This window comes from Ovis aries, chromosome 9 (genome assembly GCF_016772045.2).
Source record: "Ovis aries strain OAR_USU_Benz2616 breed Rambouillet chromosome 9, ARS-UI_Ramb_v3.0, whole genome shotgun sequence".
In the NCBI taxonomy this organism is placed as follows: domain Eukaryota; kingdom Metazoa; phylum Chordata; class Mammalia; order Artiodactyla; family Bovidae; genus Ovis; species Ovis aries.
Genome location: NC_056062.1, coordinates 44173176 through 44187509, shown reverse-complemented (window position 1 = coordinate 44187509; position 14334 = coordinate 44173176). Strand labels below are relative to the sequence as shown.

The following is a 14334-nucleotide window of genomic DNA, read 5'->3' as shown; positions in this document are numbered from 1 at the left end:
AGCATTATCCATGAATATCATCGTCTAACAGAAGTGAATTTACATAATCATAAAAATGTAGTGGTACATGACAACTGTACAATGAGCTATTAATAGGCTGTCTTCATTGGCTAAAACAAATATTGCTAATTTACCTATCACTGATAGCTACTATGCTTAATTACTCATTCAAAGTATGGTGTCACTGAGCTTAATTCAGTGTATAAATTTTAGGCCACTTTGTTTTATAATGCCTCAAATCACTTACGGAAAACTGTTGCCAAGTTACTTTACATTTTTCCTAACATCAAAAATTAAGTATTTGGCCTAATCTTAAGACCACAATTATTCAGGCGAGAAATCAGTAACTGAATGCTCAAAGATACAAAATCAAATTATTATTCTTTAGAAAGATTCAATGTGCATCAAAAATAATTATACTCCAGTTGGCAATTAAAAAAATAATCCATGAAAATTAAATTTTACACACCTAACAAAATTGCTTATTTTTGCCATGGGACCTTCATTCATTCAAAATATCTTTTCTAAACACCAAAGTGCCAGACACAGTGTTAGGCAATGAACACACAATGGCAGAAAAGCTGGGGTGCTATTGAGGTAAAACAGAGAGCTGAACAAGTTCAAAACTGTTCTTCAGGGGGAGAGCCAATGTCACAGGAATATAAGGTAGGAATGGCCAACACAATCTGGTAAGGGTAATAAAAGAGTAAAATCACCATAACAGAAATAAGAAGCCATTGAAGGGTTTGAAATAGAGACTAACATGATCCGATTCGGTTTGGGGGAAGACATCAACTGGGAGTGCAGAGACTTAACAGAGAAGGCTAGATGGTACAACAAAAAGAACACTAGGAAAAAATATCTAAGTGAAAGCCAATGGACACCTATATAAAATGATCTCTATGGAATTAGAGAAAAGTCAACTTATTTGAGGTTTAGATGTTAGAATATCTGAACTATGTAATTATTCGCTGTGGGATACAAAAAGGAAAAAAGGTGTCAAAGATGACCACAAAGCCAGCTCACTAACGTTTGAGAGGAGTCAATTTTGTACATGTTGATTCTGAGTCCAAGATATCCAAGTACAGATGTCATTAAAACATTAGACATATGGGTCTAGAGCTCACCAAAGAAACTGGAATTAGGATAAAGATTAAGGAGTAATGAGCACACTAATGTTAAATAAAGCCCTGTGAATGAATAAGGGATACCAGTTAAGGAAGAGGGAGAAGTCATTATCTGTTAAATTGGACTTTAAACTTACATGATTTGTGAATGTAATAAAGAATAAGTTTTAATATAGTTCTTAAAAATAAAAAACCTAGTTTAAAAATGTAAAAAGTCATGAAAATTAATATTTATTGTCCATCATTAATGGGCCACTCATCTTTTCATACATATTCAACCTCTGCCACAATAACCTTTTAAGATAGACACAATTCTTAAGATGAGGAAACAAAGAGCTTAAATAATTGATGCCAGGTTGCAAAGGCATGACAGCCACATTCCAAAGCAACTCATAACTCCAGAAAGTCACTGATTCACCTTAGTGCTTGAGAGAACCTACTATCAAACTTTCAAAACACTATCTCTCAGAATAATTAAATTCTTAATTCATAAAAATTTAGGGCTAGAAGATAATCTAAACCTCTTTATGTTATAAAGAAACTAAGTGCCTTAGAGACTAAGGCACTTAACCAATATAATACTTAGTTCACTAAAGCTGCAGGCATGCGTGTGTGCTCAGTCATGTCTGACTCTCTGCAACCCCATGAGCTATATAGCCCGCCAGGCTCCTCTGTCCATGGGATTTTCCCAGGCAAGAATACTGGAGTGGGTTGTTATTTCCTCCTTCAAAAGCTGTATGCTGCTGCCGCTAAGTCGCTTCAGTCATGTCCGACCCTGCGCAACCCCATAGACAGCAGCCCACCAGGCTCCCCTGTCTCTGGGATTCTCCAGGCAAGAACACTGGAGTGGGTTGCCATTTCCTTCTCCAGTGCCTGAAAGTGAAAAGTGAAAGTCACTCAGTCGTGTCCGACTCTTAACGACCCCATTGACTGCAGCCTACTGGTAGGCTGGCTCCTCTGTCCATGGGATTTTCCAGTCAAGACTACTGGAGTGGGGTGCCATTGCTTTCTCCTCAAAAGCTGTACATTAGCCAATAATTTATAACAGACTCAGAATGGAAAAGGTTTTCTATATATATGATACTAAAAGTATGGCATTCATTTTGAGCTGTTTTTCTAGTAGAGATAGAGAGCCCACTAAACTATTCAGCAGTCTTTTGGCCAACATCCCCATGTACTCCTAGCAGAATACAAATGCAAAGCAACTAACAACTTAGGAGTATACTCATGGCCATGAAAAGTCATCCACATGAGAATAATGCTTTAACCAAATGGATTAACCATATTTGACTTCTTTAATGTGAAAAAGGTTCAGTTATCATCAGTAATTCACAAGGCAATTTTTAAATATTCATGTATTTTCTTAAAAGAAAAAATACACCTACCGAAAAGCTAAAATGAGGTAGTATGCCAAATATCTTCACACCAAACCATAATCAAAGACTCAATATACCTAAATATTAACTTATTTATAATTTCAAAATAGTCATCAGTAATGTTTTCTATCTTTTAAGCATAGTTCTTTGATTTTTAAGTAAAAGCAAGTCCACCATTATTATTCAACAATTAACACACTTTCTCACACAAATGCCATTCAAAATTTTCAATTATGATACATACTTATTGCTATGATTTCTATAAATCATAACCAAGACAATAACAGTTACAATGAGAACAAGTTTCTCAGTATACATTATATTTCATATATAGACCACACTGTCACATACAAGATTCCAGACAGGAAGGAGTTACTAGGATTCAAAAATTGTCTTTTTTTCTGACAAGACAAAGCTCCTTCATAATAGCCTGCTAAGAATATATTAAATTCAGTTTAGCACACCTAAAGACATACCTAAAGAACCCCTTGTCTGTTGACTGTTTGGTGGTATGTTTTCCTTAGCCATGGAGGTTAATATTTTACTGTTTTCAGAAAGCTTCTCTGATGCTTTTCCCTGAAAGAGACATAATATTTACAAAAGCAGTGGGGGAAAAAAAAATTCCAAAAATGTACAATTAATTTCAGTGGTATTTTTAAAACGAAATTTAAGTGTAAGGTTTGAGGAATTACTCAAAGGTATTTATTAGTGCTGCAATGTCCTATTATTTAGCTCACTGACTTATCAACAAATATTCACTGAGTTCCCACCAGATATTGTCCTAGGCATCAAAAACAGGTAGTGAAGAAATACTAAAGGATCTCTGCCATCACAGAGCTTATAAACTACCGTGATAACAAACAAGTGAGTGACACAGAGGAGAAACAGAAAAAAAAAAAAAAGAACAACTGTAAGGAGGCCCAGAAATGATAACAGAGGAACTGAAAGGCCTGACTGAGTAGGTGATACTTGACCTAAGACTTGAAGATTATTATCTATTTGCTACAGTATTAGAAATCATAATGCTGCTGCTAAGTCGCTTCAGCCGTGTCCAACTCTGTGCGACCCCATAGACGGCAGCCCAGCAGGCTCCACCGTCCCTGGGATTCTCCAGGCAAGAACACTGGAGTGGGTAGAAATCATAATAAAGCTATATTTAAAGCTATCTAATAACTCCCTCCTAAACCTGTCAGTCCTGAGTACTGAAAAATGGTTAAGGGCATAAACTGTGGAGCTGGACACATGAATCCAATCTTGTACGTGCCTGGACGATTTACTTAACCCCTTAAGCCTCATTTTTGGAATCTGTAAAACAAACAAAAATTCTGCCTACTTCACCGAGACTTTATGATTAAATGCTTCATACATGTAAAGTCCTTGGCACAGCTCCTTGTACATGGCAGGTACTATGGAAGCAAAGATAGTTAAGAGAATAAACACTGGATTCAGGTTGCCAGGGGTCAAAGCCTAGTTCTACTATTCTATCACCTAAGTCTCATACTTAACGTCACTATGTACCAGTTTACTCATTTGGAAAATGACAACAGTACTTATCTCATAGATTCATGATGCAAAGTATCAGTGTAACCGCTAAAGACTTTATGCCTCATCCATAGTTAGCACACAATAAATGTTAGCTATATGAATAAAATTATTTTATAATTATGGTGTCCATGTTATTTATCATTTCCACCAGGATACCTCTGTCCAGGGCAAATGCTAAACCAGATGAGACACTGGGACAACAAGAAAAGCAAGACTGTCTTGGGCAAGTCATTATATTCGATTCCTCTAATTAAGATGACCCATATGGCACAGATTAACATACATCCTGTTTCTTATTACACACACTGAGCCTATGGGAAAAAGCACCACATCTGTCTAGACCATGGCTATATTCTCTGAGCCCAGCACAGTACACAGCAGCCTCAATAAATATCAAAGCTAGAAAAGTCTTAAGAAAGCTTTTTCAGACACTGCTTTCAGAAACATTTTAACAGATTTATATTCTGAAAAGTAAATACACCAAAGAAACTATCCTTATAAACTCATTTTTGTAGATTTCGAAAATGTTTAAGATACTGATTCATTAAAAAAATGAACCTTTTCACAAAGAGTATAAGAAATTGCTTTTACATCTCTTCTGTTTATATTCTGAAAGTTCCTTGCATTAGAACTAGTCTCCTAATCATGTTAGGAAGCACATAACTTATTAATTAAAACTCTAATAAGAGAGAAAAGAAACTGTGAGGTACAAAACACCACAGAAGAAAAATTGCATTCAAAATTACTGAAATCTTATCCAGGTTCAGGGTCTCAGACTTAGAATGATAGTACAGTTAAACTAAACTGAAACAGAAGCTTCTCACTCCCAGAAGAAGATATTTTGCATTTAAAGAGGGTAATCTTCAGACAATTTAATGAAACACGTTAGAAGAAAATTATTATCTTTACCTTCATTTCCATGTACGGTGGTTCACTTTCCAATTCTGCTTTGTCTCTGGCCAATTTGGCTTTTCGCTCTTCAATAAATTCATCCAAATTATCAGCCATTTTGAAGATACTAAAAGTAAAAAAAAAAATTTAATAAATTTTTAGGGCTTCCCTGGTGGCCTAGTTGTAAAGAATCCGACTGCCAAGGTAGGAGCCATGGGTTCGATCCCTGATATGGGAAGATCTCACATGCCCTGGAGTAACTAAGCCTGTGTACAACTACTGAGCCTGTGCTCTAGAGCCTGGGAGCCACAGCTAACAAGGCTGTGCACCCTAGAGCCCATGCTCCACAACAAGAGAAGCCCAAGCACCTGAACTGAAGAGCAGCCCCCCTCTCTGCAACTAGAGAAAAGCCTGCACAGCAACGAAGACCCAGCACAGCCAAAAGTAAATAAAGTATCTTTTAAAAAAGATCACAGTCTAAATATTAAAAAACCCTTTAGTGAGCATAACTATATCAGAATATCTTTAGGCTAATTATTAACATGCAGTCTACATTTAGTACTCAGTGTCAATTATCAAATTGAGGACATCAAACAAGCTTGAATGAAATTTGCCTACCAGCTTTCAATCTCAACTCCCCCCAAAACCTACAACATATTTAATATATCAGAAAAGAAAATGAATAACAGAAAAGGAAAATGAACAACTACCACCACATCAGAAAAAAATAAAAAACCTTTGAACCTTAAATCAAAACTTTTATTAAAATTTATTTTAACCATTTAGAGATAATTCTGACTTACAAAAAAAGTAACAACAGGAATAGTACAGAGAATACCTGTATATTATTTATCCATTCTCTGTTGCTTAAGATTTTGCACCTCTTGCTTTACCTCTGTGCACACAAGTTTGTCCTCTTTCCACAATTTTTTCTAAAGTTATTCACAGCATGAATTACATATATCAGTGCTCTTTACCCCTAAACATTTCAGTGTGTATTAAAATTATTTTCTTACATAATCTCAACATACTTGTCAACTTCAGTAACATTTTTTAATCTATTGTCCATGTTCCAACATTGTCACCTATCTAATACTACCCACTACACCATATTTTTCTCTCTCTTCCATCTAGGATCCGGTCTAGGTTAGGTATACCATTTCACTGTTACATCTCTTTACTCATCACTTTGCAACATTTCTACAACCTTACTGTCATTTATGACACTAATATTTTATAATACAGCCCACCCACCAACTACTCTTTTAACAGAACAGTCCTTATTTGGAGTTTGCCTAATGTTTCTTTGTGACTAAATTCAGGTTATGCATCATCAGAAAGAATATTACATAGGTGAAACGTCCATTACAAGTAGAAGCAGATAATTATAGTACTTTTATTGTTATAATTTATCAGCTTCTACTTGTAATGGACATTGGAGCTCTGTTGGTTTGGGGGTACTATGCACAACAGTGCTACAAACAGCGAGAATATGTCTCTTGGATATATACCTGAGAGTAAGGATTCTAGATTGTAGAGCATGTGTAGCTTCAGTTTTAGCAGACAGTACAAAGCTGTAATCCAAAGTTGTTATACCAACTTACATACCCACTAGCAGGTTATGAAGGGTGTAGCTGCTCCACATTCTAGCTAGTGGAGGTGATGGAATTCCAGTTGAGCTGTTTCAAATCCTAAATGATGATGCTGTGAAAGTGCTGCACTCAATATGCCAGCAAATTTGGAAAACTCAGCAGTGGCCACAGGACTGGAAAAGGTCAGTTTTCATTCCAATTCCAAAGAAAGGCAATGCCAAAGAATGCTCAAACTACTGCACAATTGCACTCATCTCACATGCTAGTCAAGTAATGCTCAAAATTCTCCAAGCCAGGCTTCAGCAATACGTGAACTGTGAACTTCCAGATGTTCAAGCTGGTTTTAGAAAAGTCAGAGGAACCAGAGATCAAATTGGCAACATCCGCTGGATCATCGAAAAAGTGAGAGAGTTCCAAAAAAACACCTATTTCTGCTTTATTGACTATGCCAAAGCCTCTGACTGTATGGATCACAATAAACTGTGGAAAATTCTGAAAGAGATGGGAATACCAGACCATCTTACCTACCTCTTGAGAAACCTATATGCAAGTCAGGAAGCAACAGTTAGAACTGGACATGGAATAACAGACTGGTTCCAAATAGGAAAAGGAGTACGTCAAGGCTGTATACTGTCACCCTGCTTCTTAAACTTTCATGCAGAGGACATCATGAGAAACGCTGGACTGGAAGAAGCACGAGCTGGAATCAAGATTGCTGGGAGAAATATCAATAACCTCAGATATGCAGATGACACCGCCCTTATGGCAGAAAGTGAAGGAGAACTAAAGGGCCTCTCGATGAAAGTGAAAGAGGAGAGTGAAAAAGTTGGCTTAAAGCTCAACATTCAGAAAACGAAGATCATGGCATCTGGTCCCATCACTTCATGGGAAATAGATGGGGAAACAGTGTCAGACTTTATTTTTGGGGGCTCCAAAATCACTGCAGATGGTGACTGCAGCCATGAAATTAAAAGACACTCACTCCTTGGAAGAAAAGTTATGACCAACCTAGATAGCATATTCAAAAGCAGAGACATTACTTTGCCAACAAAGGTCAAGGCTACGGTTTTTCCAGTGGTCATGTATGGATGTGAGTTGGACTGTGAAGAAGGCTGAGTGCCAAAGAATTGATGCTTTTGAACTGTGGTGTTGAAGAAGACTCTTGAGAGTCCCTTGGACTGCAAGGAGATCCAACCAGTCCATTCTAAAGAAGATCAGCTCTGGGTGTTCTTTGGAGGGAATGATGCTAAAGCTGAAACTCCAGTACTTTGGCCACCTCATGAGAAGAGTTGACTCACTGGAAAAGACTGATGCTGGGAGGAATTGTGGGCAGGAGGAGAAGGGGAAGACAGAGGATGAGATGGCTGGATAGCATCACCGACTCGATGAACGTGAGTCTGAGTGAACTCCTGGAATTGGTGATAGACAGGGAGGCCTGGCGTGCTGCAATTCATGGGGTCGCAAAGACTCGGACACGACTGAGCGACTGAACTAAACTGAACTGATGGTCCTAAAGGTGTCAACAATGACAGACACACGTTCACCTGCTCTTTACTAGTGATGTTACTTTTTATCACATGGGGGTCAAGACTGATCTCTGCACTACTGTTTCCTTGTAAGTAATAAGCAGTCTATAAAATGGTATTTTTACACCATGCAAATATTCTGCTCCTAAACAAATTTCCAAGATTTAGCATCAACTGGTAATTCTTAACTGATCTAACCTTTGGTTCCTGATGCCTGCAAAATGCTAATTTTCCAATTTTATCACTCCCTGCATATATATTTATCAGTTGCCACTGATTTATTTTACTTCATGCAATGTTTCTTTTTTCTATAAGTCCTGGATTTTTTTAAATCCAAAATTGTTGGTTTTCTTGAGGAATAACTTACGTGCCACACAACTCACTGATTTAAGTGAACAGAAGTTTTACTAAATTCACACAGTAGTACAATTATCACCACAGTCACACTTTATAATGCTTCCATAACCCCAAAAAAGTTCTCTCATGCCCCTTTGCAATGTATCCTCACTCCCACCCCTGACTTGGGCATCAAAGATTTGTTTTCTGTCTACTTTTCCCTAATCTTGAAATTTCATATAGATGTCTTTTTTATATGGTTTCTTTCACTTAATGTAATGTTTCCAAGATTCATCCTTATAGTTGCATCTATCAGTAAGCAGTTGTTTTTTTACTACTGTGTGTGTTCAGTCACTCAGTTGTGTCCAACTCACTGCAACCCTATGAACTGTGTGGCCTGCCAAGCTCCTCTGTCCATGGGATTTCTTAGACAAGAACACTGGAGTGGGTTGCCATTTCCTCCTCCAGGGGATCTTCCCAACCCAGGGATCAAACCCACGTCTCCGGTGTCTCCTGCGTGGCAAGCAGATAGCATCCAATTATATGGAAATGTTTTTTATCTATTCATATCTTGGTAGACATTTGAGTTGTTTCCATTTGAAAGCCTGCTTAAGAATAACGCTGCTATGAATATCTGTATAGAGGTTTCCATGTGCTTTCAACTCTGTTCTATAAATACCTAGGAGTGGAATTGCTGAGTCATCTGTAACTCTGCTTTAACATTTTGAGAAACTGTTCCCCTCATTCCAACCAGCAGTGTAGGAGAGTTGCAATTGCTATATATCCTCGCTAACGCTTGGTACGTTCAGTCTTTTCAACAGTCATTCTAGTGGGTATGTTGCGCTCCCCTGGTGGCTCAGCAGGTAAAGAATCTGCCTGAAATGCAATAGACCCAGGTTCTATCTCTGGGTTGGGAAGATCCCCTAAAGAAGGGAACAGCTACCCACTCCAGTATTCTGGCCTGGATAATTCCAAGGACTGTATAGTCCATGGGATCACAAAGAGTCACACACGACTGAGCAACTTGCACTTCACTAGTGGGTATGTTAAAGTTTCTCATTGTGGCTTTAATTTGCATTTCTCTAATGACTATGATGTTGAACATCTTTTCACATCGTTATTCACATATCGATATAAATAACCATTGGCCCAAAGTCTTCAAATCTTCGGGCCCATTTTTAAAATGAAATTGTTTTCTTATTGAGATGTAAGAAACAAGCAAAAAAATACTTTTATATAAGCTAGATACAAGTCCTTCATCGAACACGTTTTGTAAATATTTTCTCCCAGTCCGCAGTTTGTTTTCAAATTCTCTTAATGTCTTTTTTTAATACTTTATTTTTTACAGCAGTTTTAGGTTCACAGCAAAATGGAGCATAAGGTACAGGTTTCCCTTACATCTTCTGCCCTGACTCATGTAGTCTCTCATCCATTATCAATATCTGCTACCCGAATGGCACAAGTTATAACTGATGAATCTATACTGACACATAATATCACTTTCAGTCCATAGTTTATATCAGGGTTCATTCTTGGTGCTGTGCATTCTGTGGGTCTGGACACACGTACAATGCTATGGATCTACCTTTACTGTATCACACAGTATTCACTGCCCTAAAGTGCTCTGTATTCCACCTTTTCATTTCTCCCTCCCCTCTAGCCACTGTCAATCGCTGATCTTTTTACTGTCTCCATAGTTCTGCCTTTTCCAGAATGTCATATGGTTGTGAACACACAGTATGTAGCCTATTCAGATTGGCTTCCTTCAGTTACTATTACATACTACTAAGGTTTCTCATCGGAGAAGGCAATGCACCCCACTCCAGTACTCTTGCCTGGAAAATCCCATGGACGGAGGAGCCTGGTGGGCTGCAGTCCATGGGGTCGCGAAGAGTTGGACACGACTGAGCGACTTCACTTTGACTTTTCACTTTCATGCGTTGGAGAAGGAAATGGTTTCTCATTGTCTTCTTATGGCTTTTTAGCTCATTTCTTTATAGCACTGAAAAGTATTCCAGTGTCAGGATGTACCACAGTTTTATCCATTCCTTCACCCTACACTGAAGACTAGCATGGTTGCTTTCAGATTTTGACAATTATAAATAAAGCAGCTATAAACACGTGCAGTGATGTCTTCCAACCAGCAAACGTTTTTAAATTTTATGAAGTCTAATTTATCTATTTATCAACAATTTTTAATCAATTGTTTGTACCTTTTGCATCATATGTAAGAAACTTTTGCCTAACCTAACAAATATTTTCTTCTATGTTTCCAAATCCTAAATGATGATGCTGTTAAAGTGCTGCACTCAGTATGCCAGCACTCATGATACCAGCAAATTTGGAAAAATCAGAATGGCCACAGGACTGGAAAGGTCAGTCTTCACTCCAACCCCAAAGAAAGGCAATACCGAAGAATGTTCAAATTACTTTACAACTGCACTCATTTCACATGTTAGAAAGATTATGCTCAAAATCCTTCAAGCTAGGTTTCAACAGTATGTGAATGGAGAACTTTTACAGATGTACAAGCCAGATTTAGGAAAGGCAGAGAAACGAGAAACCAAATTGCCAATATATGCTGAATCATAGAAAAACCAAAGTAATTCCAAAAAACAACTACACTGCTTCACTGACTATACTAAAGCCTTTGACTGTGTGGCTCACAACAAAGTATGGAATATTCTTAAAGAGATGGGAATACCAGACCACCTTACTTGCCACCTGAGAAATCTGTATGCAGGTCAAGAAGCAACAGGGAAGCCTGGTGTGCAGCAATTCATGGGGTCACAAAGAGTCGGACACGACTTAGTGACTGAACAACGATGTTTTCTTTTAGAAGTTTTATAACCACCTATCTTACATGTATTATTTCTTACATCTTATACCCATGATCCATTTCAAATGTTTAAGGTAAGGGTCATCAATGTTCAACTGTCTGCATCTGGATATAAATTCCAGCACCAGTTTTTGAAAAAACTATCTTTTTCTCACTGAAACTAATTTATTTTTAAATAAATCCTTGAAAAAACCCACAAAAATTAATGACTAATTCAATGTCTGGCAAGAAAGGAGCCAGTGATAACTGAAGTTTTAAGTCCTGGAAACTAAACATTAATAGACTCCTGGACAGAAATAAGTCAGAAGAAGCTGGGTAGTTTGGCAAGGTTTGGTTTCACTGTGTTAAGTTACAGTTAGTCACTGATGATGACCAACTAGCTCATGGAAATTTCCAACAGATTCAAGAGGACCACATCAGAAATCTTTGTTTAAAAGTTAATAATTTTAAAGACAATAGTTGAAGATCTGGAAAATTAAGGCAGACAGGTACAAAAGATGATCCAGAACTAAATGATAGGAATGTTCATTTGAGGTGGTAACAGAAGAATTGAAGCTGGGGTGTTGGGGTGGGGAGTACAAAGAAGGAATAATTAAAAGAGGATACAAAGCAAAACCCAGTCAATGTAATTTACAGAAGAAAAAAAATGAGAAAAAAAATGTAGTAAACAATATTAAATGCAAGAGAGCTAACCAAAAAGGCATCCACAAAATTTAATGTTTGGAAAGTGAAAGTCATTCAGTCATGTCCAACTCTTTGCAACCCCATGCACTGTACAGTCCATGGAATTCTCCAGTCCATGGAATTCTGAGTGAGTAGCTTTGCCCTTCTCCAGGGGATCTTCCCAACCCAGGGATCAAACCCAGGTCTCCCCATTGCAGGCAGATTCTTTACCAGGTGAGCCACCAGGGAAGCCCTTAATGTTTGGAGGACAATAATAATTTGAAGAAATGTAGAAAAGCAAGTTTTACCTAAAAAGTATATTGAAATTTATATTACTTTAGTTAAGTAGTACATAATGTGAACTTCATTTTATTATTTACTTCCAAAAAGAACACTGATTTCAAAATGTGGCCTTAGCAAAATGTATTGCAAACCAAGAAGAGTTAAGTGCAGTTTTTCACAAAAGAGCTTTTCCTAATAAAAATTCAAAACAGTTCAACAGCAAACAGTAGTTTCAAGTGAAAAAGTCACTTTTTAAAACCTCCTAGTTTTCTTAAGTGTTTTATATCTGAAAAAAATAAAAAATAATGATAGGAGAATACATACATAATAATATAATATAATTTGCTATAGGATTTTATAAAGAATTTAAGCAGATATGTCTTTAAATCTAAAAACAAAAACCGTTTAACAGGCCTCTTTCACTCTGTTAAAGAGTTAATTAAGGTCTGTTAATAATTATCAGTTTAACATGCTCATTTCTTAATTCTAACCAGACCCTGAATTTATAAATAAGTGGATTTCTCTTTATTACAATAACATCAATTATAAATTCTAGAACTGATTTCACTGAACAGCTATCATAGCAATAAACATTTCTAAGCAGTGGTAGTGAGTATAAAACGTATCAGTACCTTAGCTGGGACTTCCTTGGTGTCCAGTGGCTAAGACTCAGCCCTCCCAATGCAGGAGGCTCAGGTTCAGTCTCTGGTCAGGAAATTAGATTCCACTTGCTGCAACTAACTAAGAGTTCACATGCCCCTAAGACAAGACGCAGCCAAAATGAATAAGTAAATATTTTTTAAAGATGCCATAGTTAAAATATAAAATTTAGCAGATATAAGTACATGTTTAGTTATCTCTAACAGTTGTCCTGCTGTCTAACCTGATTAGAGTATAACATCTCAAATACTAAATAGAAGAGTCAAAAATACTAGTAAGCATTCTTCTGGTATACCCTCCAAAGAACACCATGCACATTACTATAGTTAAACTAACTGGGTTTATTACTCATCAAATTGAGGGATGTCAATGCCACCATGGAGAACTCAGGAGTATCTTATTAAGAAGGTGTTAACAATTATACAGTGGAAGTAAGAAATAGATTTAAGGGACTAGATCTGATAAACAGAATGCCTGATGAACTATGGACAGAGGTTTGTGACATTGTACTAGAGACAGGAAGCAAGACCACACCCAAGAAAAAGAAATGCAAAACAGTAAAACGGCTGTCTGAGCATGCCTTACAAATAGCTGTGAAAAGAAGAGAAGCCAAAAGCAAAGGAGAAAAGGAAAGATATACCCATCTGAATGCAGAGTTCCAAAGAACAGCAAGGAGAGGTAAGAAAGCCTTCCTCAGTGATCAGTGCAAAGAAATAGAGGAAAACAAGAGAATGGGAAAGACTAGAGATCTCTTCAAGAAATCAGAGATGCCAAGGGACCATTTCATGCAAAGATGGGTTCAATAAAGGACAGAAATGGTATGGACCTAACAGACGCAGAAGATATTAAGAGGTGGCAAGAATACACAGAAGAACTGTACAAGAAAGAACTCACGACCCAGATAATCACGACGGTGTAATCACTCACCTAGAGCCAGACATTCTGGAATGTGAAGTCAAGTGGGCCTTAGAAAACATCACTATGAACAAAGCTAGTGGAGGTGATGGAATCCCACTTCAGCTATTTCAAATCCGAAAAGATGATGCTGTGAAAGTGCTGCACTCACTATGCCAGCAAATTTGGAAAACTCAGCAGTGGCCACAGGACTGGAAAAGGTCAGTTTTCATTCCAATCCCAAAGAAAGGCAATGCCAAAGAATGCTCAAACTACCACATATTTGCATTCATCTCACATGCTAGTCAAAATTCTCCAAGCCAAAATTCAACAGTACGTGAACCATGAACTTCCAGATGTTCAAGCTGGTTTTAGAAAAGGCAGAGGAACCAGAGATCAAGTTGCTAACATCTACTGGATCATCAAAAAAGCAAGAGAATTCCAGGAAAACATCTATTTCTGCTTTACTGACTATGCCAAAGCCTTTGACTGTGTGGATCACAAGAAACTGTGGAAAATTCTGAAAGAGATGGGACTACCAGACCACCTGACCTGCCTCTTGAGAAATCTGTATGCAGATAAGGAAGCAACAGTTAGAACTGG

General features: G+C 37.5%; 1 protein-coding gene across 42 annotated transcripts in view; it reads right to left on the bottom strand.

The window, feature by feature from the left end:
* Nucleotides 1-14334, bottom strand: part of CSPP1 (centrosome and spindle pole associated protein 1) — a 113797-nt gene that overhangs the window by 92532 nt on the left and 6931 nt on the right. For 27 of the 42 annotated variants that reach the window (XM_004011723.5, XM_027973004.2, XM_027973003.2 and 24 more), the window contains exons 2-3: nucleotides 4958-5066; nucleotides 2980-3079 (exon numbers count right to left, since the gene is read on the bottom strand). In XM_004011723.5, the coding sequence (XP_004011772.2) occupies nucleotides 2980-3079; nucleotides 4958-5056 (199 nt within the window). In that variant the 5' untranslated portion in view covers nucleotides 5057-5066. Of the gene's footprint in view, nucleotides 1-2979; nucleotides 3080-4957; nucleotides 5067-12809; nucleotides 12937-14334 lie in introns of all 42 variants that reach the window. The other 15 variants (XM_060393731.1, XM_060393742.1, XM_060393751.1 and 12 more) reach the window with 1 other exon arrangement.